At 34.6% G+C, this 21,412-nt stretch overlaps 1 protein-coding gene across 1 annotated transcript in view; it reads right to left on the bottom strand.

Moving 5' to 3' along the window:
• Positions 1-11,064, bottom strand: part of LOC108912896 — a 132,286-nt gene extending 121,222 nt beyond the window's left edge. The window contains exon 1 of the mRNA XM_018718315.2: positions 10,814-11,064. Coding sequence (XP_018573831.1) covers positions 10,814-10,877 — 64 coding nt within the window. The 5' untranslated portion in view covers positions 10,878-11,064. The remainder of the gene's footprint in view (positions 1-10,813) is intronic.
• Between the last annotated feature and the right edge of the window lie 10,348 nt (positions 11,065-21,412).

Below are 21,412 nucleotides of genomic sequence, written 5' to 3'. Positions count from 1 at the left end.
AATTTAATAACGCAATTCAGCAAAGAAGACTACACAGATATTATTTCTGTCTAAGGCTTTTGTAATTGTAATGCTTTAGAACCATCTCAGCTATTTGCTAGATATTGGTAGTGTAACACTATAAAGGTCGAAGCCGGAATCTTAATTTTTCGTCTCCCGATATAAATCGCCTTACGTTCTGCTTCTGTAGAGACCGAAGGCCTCGGGGACATTTCAATGGGAATAATTCGCGTCCGTCAAAACTTTTACGGCGGGATAATAATCCCGCCGTAGCTCGTGCTGATAAAAGGATAAGGTAGTTCTAATCCGTGTGATTATTGCAGTCGCCGCCCACCACGTATCTCCGTTTCCCGAAGGCCAATAATACATCTTCCACGCGCGTTTTCATCCCCCGCGCTAATGGACACATGCTTTTGCCACCACGTCGCATTGTGCTCAGGTTATTAGATTGATTTACACGGGCCCCTTTGTGCGGCCCAACAAATAATAGAAACGAACCGTATTTTTCACGAAACATAACACACTTTTCCGGGCGGCGGAAAAATCGCGTGCGTTGCTCCCCCACCCGGGACGTTCTTATTTTTAACTTACGGGATACTTTTAAACCGCCGACATGTGCACTCTGTTACGGGGGGAAATTGCGTTTCCCGGAGGGCAAAAATAGTCGGGAAATTTAATTTCGTTGCAAACTAGAGAGATGAACTTTGTTCTCGCCGCGGGCCAAGCTCCTTTGGCACCGATGTAAACAGGGGCTTGTTGAGGCGCGATTTTGGCTGCTCGTCGTCTACACTGAGAGAAATGTCGATTCGTAAATGAGTTAGAGAGGCGGTATTTCGAATATCACTGAACAGAGATTCGAATAGAATCCAATTCCCCATTTTCAATATTGGTTGGAGATTTTTTAGCGAATTGCAATATGAAATTATAATAAATCATGTTTCATTACTTTTATTTTGAAAAAAAAAAATATTTTGATAAAAATATGACTAGTTTAAATAAAAGTATTACTCTCGATTTATTCAGATGTAAGATTATTTTTTCGATGGAGTAGTAATCTAGATGCAGTGATAAAGCCACCACAAATTACATTTTTATCCGATTGTGCCAATGTCTTCTTTAACCCTCTTGTAATTAATTATTATTAATTAACAAATCATATCGAAACTTCACTTTAAGTTTTTAAGCACTTCAAAACTTCTGCCACTCAACGCCTCCTTGCATAATCAGAAGTGGGATGTATTAATCAATTATTAACATCGCGATAAGCCTCACCTACATTTTTTTCAAAATTAAATTCGAATTGTGTTTATTATCCAATATATTCCTTATCATCTCGCAAATGTGATATAATAAATTGCCAAAGCGTTACCTGGGATTTTATTTTTATCTGCATCGTTTACCTCGCCGACATTACAGAATGTTATATTACGTAACGTTAATGAAACAAATAACCGCTTATCTATCAGTATCACTAATATATATTTTTTTTATAACGTCGCAAGGTCAATACTAAAACTTGACTTGTACGATTGTTTTCAAATGATTAGTTTCACATTAATAAAGATTTTACATCGTAATGTGCATTTACAGCTAACGTATCAGAATCCATAAACATCTCGAATTAGTAATGAGGCTATTTTAAAGTCAAATTATTTGGCATTGTATCTGTACAAAACACTGAAATGCGATTAGTGTTACTATTTCTCTCTTCACGTCAAAGAGTAAGTTTTTAATTGACACATGCAATGTGAAATATACTAGTTGCTAATATAAATGAACATTTTAATCGAAAAGTAATTAAAATATTACGACTTCTTTTGAGAGTATTTGTTTTCCAGCGAAAACTTCTCGCAGGTAGATTTTTGTTTATCTCTCAATCGACATATTGATTTAGTGTGTAAAAAAAGAATTGTTTTTTTCCACATACATATATGATTATTTACCAAGCCGGTGGGGAATTGGCAGTGATCACTTTTCGAGGTAAACAAGTGCTTATAATTACAATCTAGATATTTTGCGTAGGTAGGTATGCGAATTTCGCCTTCTTATGACCAGTATTTTATCTGGTTAGGAAATTAAGAAATATGCGACACAAAGATCTAGAGTGTTGTGCTTGCAAGTTGAATTGCTTATAATTAAAGATTAAAGGAAATGTTATGTAATTTTATTCAAACAAAAAGTGACACAACTGTTGCTTCTTATAACTGCACTGTAAGTATTTGCATAACAGTGTGAAACAATAAGGAGCAGTGTCTATTTTTCTATACTAAAAGCTTCACATGAAACTTACCGTAAAATTTATAAGTATAGTACATAATAATAAGTACCAATAAAGGTTAACAAAATAATAATTTCTTATGTCTACCTCTGATATGAAACTTCGCATCGATCAATTTATTCGACACGTATGTAGCGGCACTCTAATGCCTGCCTTGTCAGCCTGGTGTGCCGGTGAACAATTCAGGTTTTTTGCTGAGGGACAACCACTGTAACACGTATTGTCGCTTAGTAGCGTAATACAGATTACTACTGTTTATTTGATTGTCGTCACAAAGTTTCCGATAATATACACAACAGTGAAATTATCGTAAAACAATTGTTGCGCATAATTATGAGTTTACATACAATAAACATTGAAAACGAAACAAAAACTCACTAAAAACTTTATTCAAATTTGTTAAATAAGTAAGTACTAAAGGAATTAAAGATAGCTATTTTTTAGTACATTCACTGAGCAAAGGACTGGCACTCTAATAAACATTAAAGTTCCTGTTCACATATGGGTACTTCTATTTTGAATATTTTATACTTTATATAGTCTGAACAAAGTATATCTAACAAATTATAAAAGTTCCTTAAAAAATAACTTACCACTTCAACTTTCGGAATATAAAAAAACAAAGAAGTAAGTTGGGGAATATCCAATTAATGTACTGTAAACATTATTAATCGTTCAATATTTTAAGAATCAAGTGGGTGTGTCCAACCTTAATGGATGAAAATCATAATGTCCCACGGTTTAGTATTTATAAGAAATTTATTACCGGCAGCAAAGCGAAGAAGACAATTATAACACTTTTTTTAGAAAAAGAAAAAAGACTAAAACTTTGTCAATAAAATGTTCATTATTTATTTCCACGGTAAATTTGATCCCTAATAGAAGTCAATTAGAATTGTTTGGAAATTATTCACGTGTCTATAATGTGACTTTGATTGATTCCTCATGATTTATTAAAAATCTGGAGTGCTTGGGAATTTCAGAAGCGATCTAAAAATAACAGAAAAAATGGGTATATATTAATCTAAGATTCATTATGCTTTGTTTTAAGACACTACAGAATAATAATATATCATCCCTTTCCAGCACGAATAGTTGGCGTTCTTCGAGTTAGAATTAGTGGTATACTTTAGGAAAACAAATTGCAGTAAACGTGTTTACTATAGGTTATTTTTGTTCCACCCTTAACAGGCTGAGTGCTGAAATCTCATTTTGTCTTTATCTCGCGGCGTATTATTAAAATCATGTTTTACTTATAGCGGCGTCATATTGATATATGAGTTTTTTAATAAACACCACCCCGACGATGATATATTCGAATGTTATTACTGTCTCCGTATTTTCAGAATTTTATTGTAGTGACAGTTCCTCCCTTTGCCGGCATTTTTTATATATTTTTTATTGTGTAATACTGTTCGGCTTCCCTACACAACCCCTATACGGTTGAGGAAGATATGTTTACAATAGTTCGTACATTCGAAAAGTACGTAAATTTTGAAGAGGATCTATTGATATATGCGGGGAATGCAAATTGCGCTCGACCATATTTTATCGGCACGTATAGAAAGTTTGAAGTAAAATGAGTATTACACAGTAGTTTTCGCATTCTCACAACAAAAGTTACTGTTTAACTATGCCGTATGTTCTGTGATCTGCTTCATGCATTTAAAATCAATACAATAGTCGAAGAACAAAAGCGTTGGAGTTTATTTTTATACGTACTAATAATCATTTCTTTCAATGTTCACTGTTTCAATTAATACTGTCATCGATAATCAGTACTTATACTATAGTGATTACTTCTCATTGATGAGGAAATTTAAGTCTGACATTGCCCCTACTTATTTATATTGTTGGAATGAACATTATTTCTGGCTATTTATATTTGCTTAGTCTGGTATATTGACATTTCCACATTCGAGGGACTATAGTTTTAACCCCTAAATAATTATTACTCCCGGGGTAATCAGTAATGAGGTTGAATCACGAACAGTTTAAACGCAAACAGCAGAAACGAATAAACCCAATTTGCCGGATCCTACAAAACGTATAGAACTTTTAAGATGCCCCGAGTACGTTACTATGTTTTGCAATAATATGGTTCATTTAATGTCGGAAACGCTAAATGAAGCGTATGAATTGTATAAACACTGTTGTTGATATGTACACAGCTGTGCACGATCGCAAAAATAACGCTATTTAACAAATTGTTTTTCCCGAATAATAAATAAGTAAACACATCTTTCAGTGTAGAATTTTGTATACGAAATTGTATTAATTTTCCCGTTGTAAAATCTCTGTCGGAGCATCATTATCGAATTTCGCGCAGTTCTATCATGAAATCATAAGTTCTGAAACAGAATAAAATTTATCAGGCTTTTTTTTATTTTCCACACGTGGAGAAGCGGAAAGTTACAAACCGATCGAGTGAGTGACATCAATCAATAAGAAGCCTTACACACACCCTTATATAATAAGTCCAATTAGTGAGAAAAATGATTCTACAGGCTCTATATGGACAGCTTATTGGATTTTTTCGCGCGATATGTTGACCTCCAATTAAATTGAAAAAATTCCTCAACTGCGACTAATTAGACCGAGCAAAGCCTGAACAAGCTTTTGTTCATTATACGCGTAGTTGGATATACATGGTGGCCAAAGAGAAAAAAATGGATAAAATACTCTATAGCTTTGGTTTAGGTATGATCTGGAAGTTACTAGTATTTTGTTATTTTCAAGCGAACACTTCTCTGAGCGTAACTTAATCGCCCCGGTGGTAAAATTTGCATTAGCATGTAATTACAGCCGGGAACAGACGTGTAGTTTTAATTTGATGTAAGTGAAAAAAAGTTGAGCTATGGAAGTGATATTTAAATTGTAATTTTCAACTTCATTAAAGCTTTTAAAATATTTCTGGCGAAACTTTCGACGGCGGAGTCTTGCCCAAAGTAAGATATAATATCTCCGGACGGAATCTCGGCGTTTAATAATGTTCCAAAGTATGGGAAAATGCCCCAAGAATTTTGTTAGTATTATAAGTATGCCGATAAAATGGGGAAAATTATTTCTTTGGTACCTACTTTAGTGACTTTGTTCTTAATTGTGTATGGCTGGAACGTTTGCTCATATTACCACGAAAACTCTTTTGTTTTACTTTTTTTACCTATAGTTCACTTCATTAAACTAAGATATATCTAAAGTACGACTGAGCAGAAGCATTTGCAGTCATCACTGAACATGTCGACAGTAAAGAACGGCAAAACGTTGGGAAACATTGGATGCGACCAGTTGTAGAGGATCACATTGCCTGAGAAACGATTGCTGCCTTAGATCCAATAAGAACCGATACAAACATCAGGGACTTAGCCCGAGAACAACAACGGCAGGTCAAAGGCTATAACTGACTGCGACCAGGTACACAGCACCTTAGATATTAGCTCGGGTCGTAAAAGCCTTTAAACCACTAAGACTTGCTGAATTCTTTTCATTTTTCACTGTTTTTAATTATATTTCAAATAATAATAAAACGGACAAACTATGAAAATATTTTGCCCTGCCTACAATTCATGTAAAATTAGATGTTTTTTTGTTTACGTTCCCCAAAAATATTTTAGACTCATGTACCTACGCACGTGTGTTGGGAGAGTCTTTGAAAAAAAACTTTTTTGCGTCATGAGGTGTTTTCTACAGAGAAAATATTTGCACGGGTAGGGCAAAGTTCGAAAATCTAAATAAAAATTGCAATAATCGACACGCCCTCCTGACGTACAAACTGTTTGTACGGGAGCTTTGTCCAGTGCCAAATTTATTTTAAAACACAAATTGTGTTTTTGGCACTGATTGAATATAGCAGAAAATAGTGGAATAACGTACGTTCCAATTATCGAATTGTTCGTTTCCATTTACGGAGAATTATTTTTGTACAATTCCGTTTAAATGTGGTTTATTCGTTGACTGGAACTGCACAAATGGGATCGAGTCCATATTAAATTTGAAAAATGTTCTTTCATAAAAAAAGGGCGGTTTAATCAAGATAGTTGCTTATTTTTCAAGAAAAAGCTGTTAAACCCCATTTAGCATAAATAGGGCTTAACAGCTTAACTTACCTGCTAATATACCTGCATCGACCTGTGTTCAGGTATAGTCTTCCCGAAGTCAGTTGAACATGTATAAAAACGCCTAGCAATAATATTTAATGAATTTCATGTGTTTTCTGCTAAAGGTAAAAAATTATAATAATTTGTATCTAATGTACAGAACATTTCTATTATATGTTATTATTTCTATTATATGTCCTCAAACGATTTTATTATATTAATTGTAAATTTCGTTTTATTCCGTTTCAAAAGGTCTCCAAAATGCCATGCTGTAATAATATTAGTAAACAAAAATCCCTCTTATTTCTCCCTTTTGCTATTGTAATATGAATGATTAATAAAAGGCGCCTATAGTAAATTAAAATTACCTGAATCACACCAAATTCCACATTGCTGCACTGCACTGCTAGGCAATTTGTCAACCAATTGTCAACAACCGAGTTTTATTGTCCAGTCGCCCAGTGCGGTTGTGGTATACGCCGTTTGCCCGCGCATTCTTTCACATTTAGTTCGACCAGGCCTGTATATGGGTATGGCTAAATAAATGTGGGAACAAGTTTTTCAAATGTTTCAATGCCGAGTTGCTGCGTCAGCGACCGAACCTGGTACGTACTTGCAACCTCTTGGTTCTTCAATTGAGATCGGAAAGACTATACCTCCCGTGATAAATAGATGTTAAGGAAATCATAAAGATTGTTATACAATTCTCACTGAACGTAAGAAATCCAGTATTGAAGGTATTGAAAGAAATTATAAATTAACAATACCTAAATCAAATGAAAACCTTCTGGAAAATTGTAAATTGACGCATTACCGAAAGGATAATAAAGGAAGATGGAACACATATGACAGCAAGTCAAATCCGGCGTTACATCACCGATTATAGATGCTAGTGAACTAGAAAAATTATGTTTCACATGTTAAAACTGTTGAATATTCATCACATTACGATTACTACAAAGATTTATTATTAACATAGATCATAATTATTTCATCAAAAATTATAGTAATGTATAAAAATGTTTTTAAAAGAAACCTTTAGAAAGCCTTCATAAATGTTTACAAGCCATGTGACCGCTGAGCTTAGGCAACCCTACAATGCACGATTGGTACTGGCAACGAAAATTCCCTACGTCTTGGCGTGGTCAATATTAACGGTTCGTTTACAATGAATAATGACAAACCGTTACGTCGAAGCTCGAGATAATGCGATTGCTGATTGTTTGAATGAATCTCGTGAAAAATTACTTTTGATTTTATTGCTTTAATTTTACCGAAATTTATTTGCCAACGTGAAGAAAATAAAATTACTGTTCCAAACAATATTACTAGTCACGTGACTTGTAATCATTTATGAAGGATCTGTATTATAATGTACTGCAAATGTCATATCGAATCTTTCCATTAAATTCAAAACTTCAGTAAAATTTATACAAAGTTTGCTAAAATATATAGATTAAATAAATACATTTCATTTTATGATTTATTAGACACCCTGTATCCAAAATTAATTTTTTATTTTTTTATATTATTTGAAGTGTTTTTTTCGATTTTTAATTTAATGTCAATATTGTTGTGGTATAAATTATCTGAGTGGGTAGATATATCAAAACATCAAACTTGTTATGTTTGGTGTTATGCAATAATATCATATGTAGGTGAAAATGTATTGTTTTCTTGATATTTATTTTAAAACTTACACACGCTTATCTTCTATTATCTTACACATTTTAAATTGTTTTACTACTCGGCATAAAGTGATAGCAAATCAGAGTATGTATGATTTAATCTATTACGAGATATATTGGCGCGTCGCTTTGTTTTGAAAATTGGATACCATAATATCTTAATAATGTCTCAATAGTAACGCAGGATTTGAATTGCGCGCCATTTTCATTCCGAAGAGTTGAGAGCATTATGTAGTGTTACATTTTGTAGTAAACATGTTGCGGTTGCGAGAGTATGTAGCTGAGACTCTGCGCAAATTACATGGAATTTTTTAAATTTCATTTTATAAAAGAATTGCATCTAAAAATTGCAAACATATTTTCACAAAAAATGAACTATAATATAATAATCCTTTCTTGTTTGTGTTATTAAAATGCTTTAAAATATAATTTTCAAGAGTACTTATTTATAAAAAAAATTACACATGCACAGGACTCCCCCCCACTTGCATACCTCTACATACGTTTTGAAAATTTTGGTCCCATATACTTTTGTACCGCGCAGTCAACTAAAAAATTAGAGGGGACATTACTTTTGGGACACCTGTTATTATCGTATTGTGTGAACTAGGTACACTTTTTTTAATCTAGTGTAATACTGGCTTCAATAAAGGATGATATCAAATTCAAATTATATAATGTCGACTTTTTACATCTAATCCTGTTATTCCGTCTCGAATTGCGTAAATATTTCACGTGAGTCCTTTAACCTGTTAAATGTGGTAATTAAACACATTTGATTAGAGCGGTACGATAGTCCACCGGTTGTTGTAAATATAGGAAAAGTAGGTGTGTACATATCCTTGAGAAGCCGATTTTCTTAAAAAATGTAAATAAGTTAATAATTTGTTGCGTATACGCACGGTTTTAAGACAAATGCCATTAACATGCAAATTAGGATTAGTTACCGGATACCAATCTTAAATGTCAATTAAATTTTTGTCGGTAAATAGATTTTTTTACAAATTCAAAGTGTGTAAAAGTACTTAGAATGTATCTGGTGCAAATAAATGGCTATTAAAGACTGTTAAAAGGAAACTGCACTAAAAATACAAAGTGTGCATATTTATGCAGATACTAATGCGATGATTACGAAATTTCGTCTTCCTAAAAATAAATTTGGCCGAGACGAGCGGAAAAACAACACCAGTGTGTGCACCAAAATATCCTATTTTATTTCTGATGCTCTTGACATAATAAACAATTTTGGATAATTTGATTACGCTGAGAAAAGTTTTGTTTACAAGCTAAATTTCACCTCAAAACACATGGAACCGGTCATGTTTATGTAAAACTTTCTCATGGATAATTTCATTTATACCGGGTGCATCAAAAAAATACCGCAAGCTGTAACTTCGCCGTTCCTTGTCCGATTTTAGAAAACAAAAGAATAACGTTAATGGCTCCAAAAGAATTACAAAGTGACACAAACTATTACCTGTTTTTCAAGGCCTACTTTAAAGGTGGGCGATTGTCAATTGTTTTTTTAAATGAAACGAGATATACAGGGTGTTTAGAGATTCGCGGATACAGAGAGTGGGAGGTTAATGTACAGCAAAAACTAATAGAAAACCTTATTACACTTTTTCGATCAGACAAGATACAAGAACGCATTTTTCTATTGGTACATGAAATAACACCTGAGAATAATGCTCTTCAGCAGTTCAGCAAGTGCAAGCAAGTGCAGAAGAATGTTTAGCAGCAGGTGGTGGACATTTCGAACAGTTTTTATGGTTAAAATTCATTCCTACATGTGATTAAAATTTGCTTTTCATTTGTTTAAAATATCTTTGACATCACGATAACTGGAAAAGCTGATCGAAAAAGTGTAATAAGGTTTTATATTCAGTTTTTGCTGAAGAAAAATAAAATATAGTAAATGCCAGTACGTAGCATTAACACTAATCTTTTGTTTTCTATAATTGTTCAAAAAGGGCGGGACCATAGCATGGTTTTTACCCAACACCCAGTACATTGAGAAAAATTACACATACACTGAACAGATGGACTGAAAATCCTTTATATGTATGTAAAATCATCTCATTTCCTTTACTTACAAAAAATGGTATTTCATTTACTAAAGCTTTTGCTACAGTAAGATGATTTTTTAACATTGCTATTTGACTTGACTATCTATTATTTGACATGATTTCAAGCAATTTGAAAAAAATTTATTCAAAGACATTCGAAAAGTATTAAGGAAAAGTTCCTTTGTATCCGTATGCCAATTTTCAATTCACAGATAAAATTTTCATTTTCTTTTTACCATTGTTAATAAGGTTTGAAGTAAATCGTGATGGCATATACGAAAGTTAATTAAATTTTATGTCACGTCAAATTAATTTGTGAATCCTTATTAAATATATATATTTTTAAATTTGTATATTTTATATGATATACAGGAAATGTTCTCGAAATGGAAAATTGTCCAGGATGTCAAAAAATGTTAAAAATGTTAATTGGAGAATGAAATTTGTGTCAGCTTTCTCCATTTTAATAAGAAACATTTTGTTATCTTCGCAATTTGTACTGAAATCTTATTTCAATACTAATTATACTGAATTGTTAGAAAGCGTGTATTTCGATTTTTTATTTTTTTTTGTATTTTTATTCATATCGCTTTTGTTAGTGTTAAATATTTTTTTAAATGTTTCGACATCTTTAAGATTCTGACATTTTCCACACGAGAGTCGCCGCTTTTGGTGTCTTACCTGTTATAAAAAGAGCTGAAAGAACGGCAAAACTGCGTCTGATGTCGTTAATGACCGTATACATAATATTGTCTGGCTTCCCTCACACCACTGAAAAATCCAAAGAGACAAATATTCCGGAATCACTCCAAAGGCTCGCGGAAAACTCCAGGAAAATCACGCCGGTCACGTGGAAAATTCAACAGCTGGAAATCGGCTACACTTCGGCGCGTTCCAGGAGAGACTGATTCCAAACGGTTGAGTGTCGCTTTGGCGAAGCCAGCGAGATACGCGCGTCAAATGGCTTTTTCGAACGTGTCCGTTTCGCCTCGCTCGCTCTCTCTTTCTCTCACCTGCCTAAAGGCAGCTTACCTGCCTGGTTGGTGCGTGGAAGCGGGACGGAGGTAACCCTGACTGTGGCAAAAATAGGATCACGCCACTCCGTGTAATTGTTGCGATAGGTTAAAAATTGTTCCTAGCGGAGGGGATTATCGTACGATTTTAAGTAAGCATGAATTAAGTAACTTAATAGAGGAGATGATATAATGGAAATTGTTGATTAGTCAACGATAGTCTGAGAATTCCCCTCCCTTCCCTTACGGTTTATCATATTGTAGGTAATATAGAAAGTGATAAAAAGTCAGGGAATTCGTTTCCACAATATCTGGAAATCTGATTCAAGACAAAAACAAAATATTGGCATATTAGATCGTCTGGTAAATGTGAAGGTTTTTTGGGGTCAATTGTGGCTTTGCGGAGGCAAAGTCCGGAAATTTTCAGAACATGGGTGAAATTGTATCCTTCGATCTGTAGTAGGTCGTCTGCGATAATTTGTCTGTGGATTCCTATTGTTTTGGCGGGAACAGCGTCTTGTATGGAGTGTTTTGATTGATGCATTTTTTCGAAACATAGGTGAATTTTGAACTGCGAATGTTTGGGAATTCACTACCCTTCTGTTACTTTAACATATCGTTGTAGAGAAAGTTATAAGTAATCGCTTAATTCATTTTCACATTATCTGGAAATTTAGTTCAAGGCAAAAACAAAATATTTGGCTTGTTTGTAATTTATCAGTGTGACTGGATGATTTCTAGATCATATGCCATGTTTTCGTTTTAAATGCTTTGATATTCCGAAAGACATATTCCTCTCTGCCGCTGAAACTGAAAGAGTTTCAGAGCTTTAAACATAGCAACCACTTCAAATGCCATCTGCCAAGAATTAAACACATATATGCATATAACTTTAAAGATTCCTATTAAATATTTACATGCACGGTTTAGATACGATACGATCTGACTCTAATAACAATAGCCATAATCTGCATTTCTAGTCTAAGTTTGAAGATCAAGCCCAAACATTCTTGTATAATACGAGAGTTTTGCTAATTTGGATTTTATTGTTTTGTTTAAATTTTGTACTATGAACAATATTTTGCCTCTCAAGTTATTCTTAACTGATTTTAACAAATATGATACGAGAAAAATAAAGAAAGAACATGCCACTATTATCAGTTTTTGAAAAAAAAATCGCAACAGCGCCCCATTGAACTTCACTTTTTGTGCCTTCTATACGATGTTATATATGGTTATTTTCTTTCAAGAAATATTTCGTAATTTCTCTGTAGCAACAATAATTCAAGAAACCAAAACTATAAATTGGAATTGGTTAATACATTCCTTTATTTGATTCAAAACTTTAACACCCTGTATCTCAAAAGTGAAAACTTACAAGACGTAAGGCTATAGGCCATAATTACTTTGTAATAAAGAATCCTTCTCCGAAATTGTCGTATTTAAATTGGAATTTGAATAATTCCTGTACTTTATTGTTACAAGAGGTAGTTTAAATATCTGCTATTTTATCATTCTGGCTGAGTTCATATGACAAGCTAAATTAAACTGAACTAATTAATTAACTAAACTAAAGTAAATTAAACTAGTTACTAAACAATTTGATGAAGTGATCCAAAAACGGAAAGTACAATACTAAGCTAATTAAAAAATTCCTCTGCTTTTCCGAAATAAACTTTTCAATTACTTTTTCATTAAAGCTTTTTTCTCGCACCATTGATTTTTGCAAGTACTAAAATCGATTTAAACCTTTACAATTTTTTAAAATACAAGAAAGAATATGTAAGTGTGGGTACACATGCTGCAAGTGACCAATTTTTGAGTACAATGTCAATGGCGCCATCCTGACACTACCGGGGACGAAACAGGGTTCCAAAAAAAAGGTCGACGGCAGATTGGCGCCAAGGACCAGGTACTTTTGCGAGCGATTCCACACCAAGGGGGACTCTCCAGCGAACACTCGCCTCGACAACACGTCTTTTTTTACAAACTTTGTTTTCAATAAAAATACTTTATTTTTACCGTTGATAGAGCGTTTTATTTTTGTACAGCGAAAGCAACCCTCATAAGTAAAAAAAATACCCCACACCTGAACAAATTACGTTTATTACGAAAAAAAGCAGTGAATATGTATTTGGTTACGATCAGACAGCATAGTAAATATGGTCTACTCCCAGTCCGTCTTTCACTGTCCGCGCGACGGTAACCATGACCACCACTGTAAACACTTTCCAAATGTAGAAGCGAGTTAGACGAGCCCACGTATTCAGAGTTTTACAAACGAATTTCGCAAGTCGAGTCAAATCGACTGCTCATTACAAATTTAATATTTCCTTTTTAATGTGTTCCATAAGTAGAACTGTCAGAACTGAGCCGCGGGACATAAGCGTACGCATTATTTATTAAAATGCAACAAATTAAATTATCTACAATACACTACCATAAACACCAACGAATCGGAATTAATTACGCAACATCCGCACGATAACAAAGGTAACGTCAACAGTATACTAACGTGGCGTGAACATGAAAAGCATTCTGAGGCAGCGGCTCACGCATGTCTCGGTGGACCCGCTTGGCACGCCATTAAATTGCGGCTCTCTCTGACAGCCTCATTCATAAGGCTATTTAAATATGTAGATGACATTGTGAACTAAACTTTAAAGTTTTTTACTATGAAAGTTATTCGGCGCCCCAGACCCCCCCACACTAGCTGCCACCATCCACAGTTTTATCTGTATTTAAGATGTTCCGTGGAATACAAAAAGATATCAACGTTATAATTTAATATATTTTGCAGTTCTCTTGCATTTTATTAAATTATTTCTAACTAGGCGTGAAATATTTGCAACTATTCGCTCTTCTACGAGTATGCTAATTCTCACCTGTTTGTTACTCGCGAATTTATTGTTTGCTGATACATACCGTGGCCTGACTAGATGACGCATGTATGGGGTGATTCCGTTCACCGAAAACGGATTCAGCTGCTGCGCTATGGAAAAATTTTTAGTTTTCAATGTTGGTGTAAACAAACATTACGCACATCAACATAATGTGAACATCGTATCGTCCTTCTATGGCAATCGAAGGGAAATCGACAGGTGTCCGTGGTTTATTTTGTACCCTCTTGTTTACCTTTGGAGTATGCTAAATATTGATTTTGATTAAATATTTTTGATAGGCATATTCACGTTGTTTTCATAACGTGTAATTGGCTTAGTATCGTTTACATAAATCTATGTAAACTAAAACGTAAAGTTCCGATCCACTCGCTAACATACTCTTTTCAAGGTGAGGTCATATAAGGTCTGTTTGAATTTCGAGTCCCCCATATACAGGATGTTTATGAAATAAGTACGTTCCTTGAAAAGGATACGAAAATAAGCAACTTTTATTAAGCAACTGTGGTCTAAAAAGGTTCTGTTTTCGAGAAAATTAATTAAGAAAATTAACCGTAAATGTAAGCCGACCCTGTGCATTTTGTGCACCTGCGTTGTGTGTTGCAGTGTTATTTAGCCAGCTTAACAGTACCGTGTGGCATAGATACGACAACAATTATTACACCCCTATCATGAACAAAGGGTTCAGGCATTAAATAACAATGATTTTCAGCTCTGTGTGGAATTTTGTCAGTGGTTTCGACATCAAATAGCAGGAGATCTTATTTCAGAAACACACTGTGTCTTGTTGGAAAATGATAATAATCAATAATATTTCTTTATTTTTTTGTATCACAGGCAAGAAATTAGGCTTCAATATTTTTTTGGCATAGATGCCGTTAGTGCCAATACAATCTTTACCTCATGTCCATGTACTTTGGAAAACCAATTTCGGAAATGAACTAAATAATACCCGCAATATGAACTACCTCTCAAATAAACATCTAAGACTAACTAGAACACGAAATGGTACAGGATATTGGGGTTTAAAATTCTTTAATGCTCTCTCTGATTATGTAAGGATTTTAAATATGAATACTTTTAATAAAAGAATTAAGAATTATTTATTGAGAAACGCCTTTTATGATTTTAATCAGTTTTTATCAAGTGACTTGCACAATATTTAATTTGTTAGTTTTAACTATTTGTTGGTTCTTATCATCTGTACCTATCTACATGTATTGTTTTGTATGTTTGTAGTATTTTTTAATGATGTTGTTAGTCTGTAACTATTTTATATTGATTTTACCTATTTTTGTATATTTTTATATAGTAAGTAATCTCAGCGTACTCTGGTGTGTATTGACATGAATTGAAATAAATAAATAAATAAATAAATAAATAAATAAATAAATAAAGTGAACAAATGTATTATGGAGGAATATGGGTTATGTCATATGCCACCCACTTTGTTAATGTTACAAATCTGATAGATTAGCCTTCCAAGCAAAATTGCTGAAGGGGTTGAACTAGTATTTTACTATTATACTGTCAATTGAATAATGGAAGGTACGTGGAGGAATACGGGTATGACCATATTTCAACTGTAATGATTACCTCATCAAACCTGTAAGTGGTGTTATTGATACTCAGGTAAATCCCATTTGCTCCTTAGAGCTCCTATATAAGAATATTGGAGCAGTTTATATAATATTCTGCTAAGTTACTTTAATATAAAACTATTTAAGCGGAATATGGATGTGGTTACATTCCCCTCTGCATAATTTCTTACCAAGTTGGTAGAGTAGAGTGTCCTTTTGCTCTAGGCTTCTACATAAGATTATCAAAGTGGTTTAACGAGTATTTTACTGGCACTCTTTCAGTGTAATGCGGAAGAATATGGCCAATGGCCATACCCATCACCCGTCATGATTTTCTCACTAAGCTGGCGTAAGTCGTGCTGGTCAAATATTTTTCCTTTAACCCTCGATGCAAGATTATTGAAGCGGTTGAACTAATACTTCAGTCATCTGAATAACATGCTAATATGGAGGAATATGCGTCATCATATTTCACTCGACATGATTTCCTTACTGTGCTGGTGGTTACTGTTGAGCTATTAGGAGCTCAATTCGAATCTTCTGGATAAGTAATGATTTGGGGAATATTGACGTCAAGTTAAAAATTTAATCTTGCTTCTATGTTATCTAAAACATATCGTTAATATCAAATGTTCCTGTTTACTTTATTTTTAAAAAGAATGACTACATTCCTCCATGTCTGTTGTCATATTATCCCATTATCAAATAATACAGCATTTCAACTTATTAATAGACTTTTGTTGTATTTTTTTCTGTTTGATTGCACTTGTTATGATACCGTTTATTGCTGTCATTGCTGTTCTGTGTAGCCATAGATCAAGAAATTCTAGCCATATTACACCAGTCCAATCTAGTTTTCATACGTACATTACAGTCCTTCAGATCTTATTTCAGACTATACAAGTCTATGGTGCATCATTGATATCCAGAAAGCAAAAAACAATCATCATCTAAGTAACTCATCATTGAACTGTTGGGAATATGGAGAAATGATATCTCAATACTTTTTAGGCATAAGGGTTAGTATTAATAAAATAAATGGAAAGTTATGAAAATGATTGTGTGTAATATGGAGGAATATGAGTTCTGCCATATGTCACATATTATGATATTGTTACAAAGCTGATAAAATAACCAAAGTAAAACTGTTGAAGCAATTGAGCTAATATTTTTCTGTCATACTGTCATAATTGAATAACACAAAATGGAGGAATTATTAAGTTGCTAGACGGTGTTGTTGGTGGAAAAGTGGTTTCAATTTGTTCTCTAACCATCTAATTTTACCTAATTTTACAGTATCCATCGTATTGTCCGAACTTGGCGCCTTCAGATTTTCATTTGCACGGTTGTTTGAAAGATAATTTGTAGTCGGAAGAAACTGAAACAGAGTAGTGTTTTGAAGAAAGGCTATGTCAAAATATTGGGCAATTTTATAACGATGATGATAATTAATACCTTCTACTTGACGACTTTCCCTCGTATACAAGGTGTTCCACCTAAGAGGGATTCTTCTGTAACTCTGTAACTGTCAAATTTATAAAAAAATGGTTTTAATAAAAGTTGTCTGGAATCATGTGGGCCATGATTATCGGTCGATAGCCGCACGGTTTAAGGCGTCAGTACTTAAATCGATGTGTCGAACTGCCCGGGTTTCGAATCCCTCGGTCGGTGACCGTAGATTATCTATACTTGTACGGAGGATTGGCGCCCTCTGTGCAGGTATGGTAGGGTGGAAGAATATTGGCTTGGGTCAATGTGAGAGATTGACACCGGTTGGCATTTGACCACCCCCCTAATTAATGAGGTATTCACTGAATGGTGGTTAGGGCCTACCAACATAAGTCGTTCCTGGGCGCAAATGCGGCCTGCGTAATAATAAAATGCCGCCTCCTCTCCCGCACAAGTCTCCGACTTCTGGGCTAATTCTCGTAATTAGAATGAGGAGTAAAGATATTATTATTATAATGTAAAGAAAATATTTTTGCTTTCGCGTGAGCGTTACATAACTTTGTAATTTTAAATGGAACACCCTGTATATTATTGCATTTTTGAATTTGGTAGAGTATATTAAATGTACATGGTGTTTAAAACTTACCGTTTTCGAGATATTCAGTTTAAAAAAAATCACGATTTTTAGCTATCTAAGTGAGGCTAGATAGCATCTAAATCGTAAGAGTTAGAAACCTGCAGTTTTCACATTTCGTTTTGGTATAAATTATTCTATCTTGTGATCTGTGAGCAAAACGAGTACCTTATTCAGACTCGGAAATACTGAGACCTACTTCACATTTTACACATTTTACCTGGCCTGGGACTGACAGTGTCAGTATTTCCTGGCATGTTTAAAAAGTGATTTGACAAACAAAAATAAACCACTAACAACAACTAAAACATAACCAAAACAAAACAACCAAACGGCACACAACAGGGTGAAGAATACTTAGACCGCTGATTCACATCAATTGCTCGAAGTGTCCTCCATTTTGATTAATACACAAACGAGTTCGGTTTTTAAGAGACTCTTCAACATTGGTCAGCATGTCTGGCGTAATTTCTTGAAATGCTACTGTGGCCGCTAATGCGCGTACACATATCTTCCGCGGTAGTTGATGGTGTAACGTAAACTTTGCTTTTTATAAATCCCCATAAAAAGAAGTCGCAACTTATCACATCTAGACACCTTGAAGGCCAACTCACTGGTCCCCCACGCCCAATCCATCTGCTGGGAAAAGTTTCGTGTAAAAGCTGACGAACCGCAGTAGTATTGTAAGGTGGAGCACCACCATGTTGCATCCACATTCTTTGAAGTGTAGCTAAAGGAATGTCGCCTAACAAATCTTCTAGAGTGTTTGGTAAAAAGTTTAAATAAACTGTTCCAGTTAGATTCTGGTCAAAAAAGAATGGTCCAATGACATGGGTTCCCAAAATTGCTTCCCACACTGTAGTATAACAACAAAAAAATAAATATACGTAGTTGTGGCCAGAAATATGTGATCGTCATAAGGGATCCTTACGTTGTATACATCTATTTTTAATTGACCGGAAGGCGCTGGCTACTAACTTTAAAGAGGGGATTGTACGGTTTAATTTTATAAAACAAAAGCAGAGTAAATACACCTAACTTTATTATTTACGTACAACAGTCTTCAAATTGAACATGTGACAAATAGAAAGAACAACAAAACATTAACAACCATTTAACATAAAATGAGAGTGTCAGGCTCCCCTAGAGCTCCTGTGGGGAAAGAGCATGGCAGAGAAACCCACGATCGTTGCTCTAACTACCCAAACATAAATACAAAACAACCGCTAACAAAATGCATAAATCCTTTACTAATAATAAATAAGACCTGACTTATTTAATGTCTCACTAAATGTCACCGCACTCGAATTAGACATACACACTTCCTAGTAAAACTGAAGAGTCCCATACGGGAGGCAATCCAGCTATAGTTGAGATTTCGGAAGATCTGTTTTAGCAATTCTTTTTTTGTATTCAATTATTCCTTTTTTTTCAGATTCGTTCCTCACGGGCGAAAATGTTAGTGAATTCAACAAGTCCCTTATATGCGTCTTGACATAAAGTGAGCACAAGAAATCAAAGAACACCGTAATCATGATAAAATAAGTTAAATGTGAAACAAAGGAGTTGTTATTGCAATATCCGGGCAGTCACGACAATATATACATATTTTAACATGTAATAAATAATGAGCAATCTTTAATAATAATTGTAACAATTTTACGTTAGAAAAATATACGCCCCTGAGCATAAGACAATGAAGGCTAAACATATTTAGAGAATATTACCTGCTAATTAATACCGGTTTAAACACTTTAATTTTTTACTACTTATATATTTTCACCGTGCACCGATCGTCTTACTTTTCACTCTGCACTCTTCTCACTTCAACTATTTGGGCTTCCTTCCAGAATTCCCCACCTAAGCGTTTGTTTTTGTGCTTCCTTCTACCAACTGTCAATATTACGTTTTCATTATTATACAACACCCATGTAACAGGTGACGTCGAAGTTGATACGATAAGTATGGTTTTGCACAACACGTTCAAAGACCATCGTTGGCTACGAGTTTTCCGGAATTGGTGAGGATTTACTATGTCATAATAATGGCAATTATGACTATTAACAAAACCATTCTTATGAAAAGTAGCCTCATCAGAGAACATGACCCGTTTAAAACAATCATCATCTTGATTTAACATTTCAAGTGCCCACTGACAAACTCCAGCTGAAAGTCTACCTTTAGTAACTCTTGGTGTAATTGGATGCGATAAGGATGTGCTGTGCTGTGCTTTTGTAAAATCCTTTGTATCGACGTTGTACTAATACAATTGCAAGGCCTCCTTAGTCGAAAGGGTTTTCAATTTTGCATTCACCCATGACAATTAATATGGGTCATTCCATTTGAAAAAAAAAAGTTCTTCAACTCCTAAGATTATTAAATGTAGGTCTCAGTATTTCCGAGTCTGAATAACGTACACGTTTTGCTCACAGATGACAAGATAGATAATTTGTGCCAAAATGAACTGTGAAAACTGCAGGTTTCTAACTATTACGGTTTAGATGCTATCTAGGTTCATTTAGATACCTGAAATCGTGATTATTTTCAAAAACAACTGATTATTTCGAAAACGGTAAGTTTTAAACACCACGTACATTTAATAAACCTAATATTAACCAGGGAATTTAAAAAAGCAATAATATACAGGGTGTTCCGTTTAAAATAACAAAGTTATGTGGCGCTCACGCGAAATGTGACACCCTGTAAAGCTAAAAATATTTTCTTTACACAGGCCATATGATTCCAGACAACTTTTATTAAAACCAGTTTTTTTATAAATTTTACAGTTGCAGAGTTACAGAAGAATCCGTCTTAGGTGGAACACCCTGTATAATGAGTTATTTTGAATGATCCCAGTATAAACCTACACGAAACTATTTTAAATAATTCGTCCCTGTATGCGGCCTATCAAATACGAAATGAATATCTCGTGTATACACCCTCAAAGATCGACATTTCCCGACATCGGTTAACAGAAGGGAACCCGTTAAGTATTTATTTTTGGCGGCGCGTCGGTGCTCGCACGTTAATCACGGCGACACCGTCGTATTAGCCAACCGAAATGGAATATACTTGTACATATATGAGGTATCTTTCAAATGTGATTCATTATGTACATACAGCGTCCCACATTTGTAATAAATTAATAATAATTGATGCTTGTGACGCCGACACCTACATGCCGTACCTCGGATCGCGGCCGCTTTTACGCTCCCGTTCGTTTATTCAGCCCCATAGAGCGGAGGGTGTCGGCGGTACGTGGTGGAAAGGGGAAGTAAAACGTCTTATATACGGTGGGAATTCTGAATATCTAAGAGGGGCTTTGCTGCTACTTTACCCATGCCTCGTTTGATGATACCAACTAAACGTTAGGCACTTACGATAGGTCCATAATTTTGCGTAATATTTTTGTTGAAGTATCCGGATACTTCTTGGTTTTACAAGGAAATTTTATGTGGGGTGATATTCGGCAGAGGGCGCTGGTTACGGCTCACTGACGAAATAATCGCTACACAGACAATAAGACAAAACGCGGAAAAACGGCTTGACGTAGCCGCTAGACATGACAATCCCCTCCTCAGGCAAGCCGTTGACTACGTACCCGACATGACCGACAAACACAAAAGACCTAGACACCAACTTTTTGACTCTGGGTGACCACCTCAGACATCCCCTCCCCTGCCCGCTAACCTTTTCTGTTTCAG

Source organism: Anoplophora glabripennis, unplaced genomic scaffold (genome assembly GCF_000390285.2).
Source record: "Anoplophora glabripennis isolate ALB-LARVAE unplaced genomic scaffold, Agla_2.0 scaffold33, whole genome shotgun sequence".
NCBI lineage: Eukaryota > Metazoa > Arthropoda > Insecta > Coleoptera > Cerambycidae > Anoplophora > Anoplophora glabripennis.
Note: the sequence above shows the minus strand (reverse complement) of the source record. Positions and strands in the feature narration are given on the sequence as shown.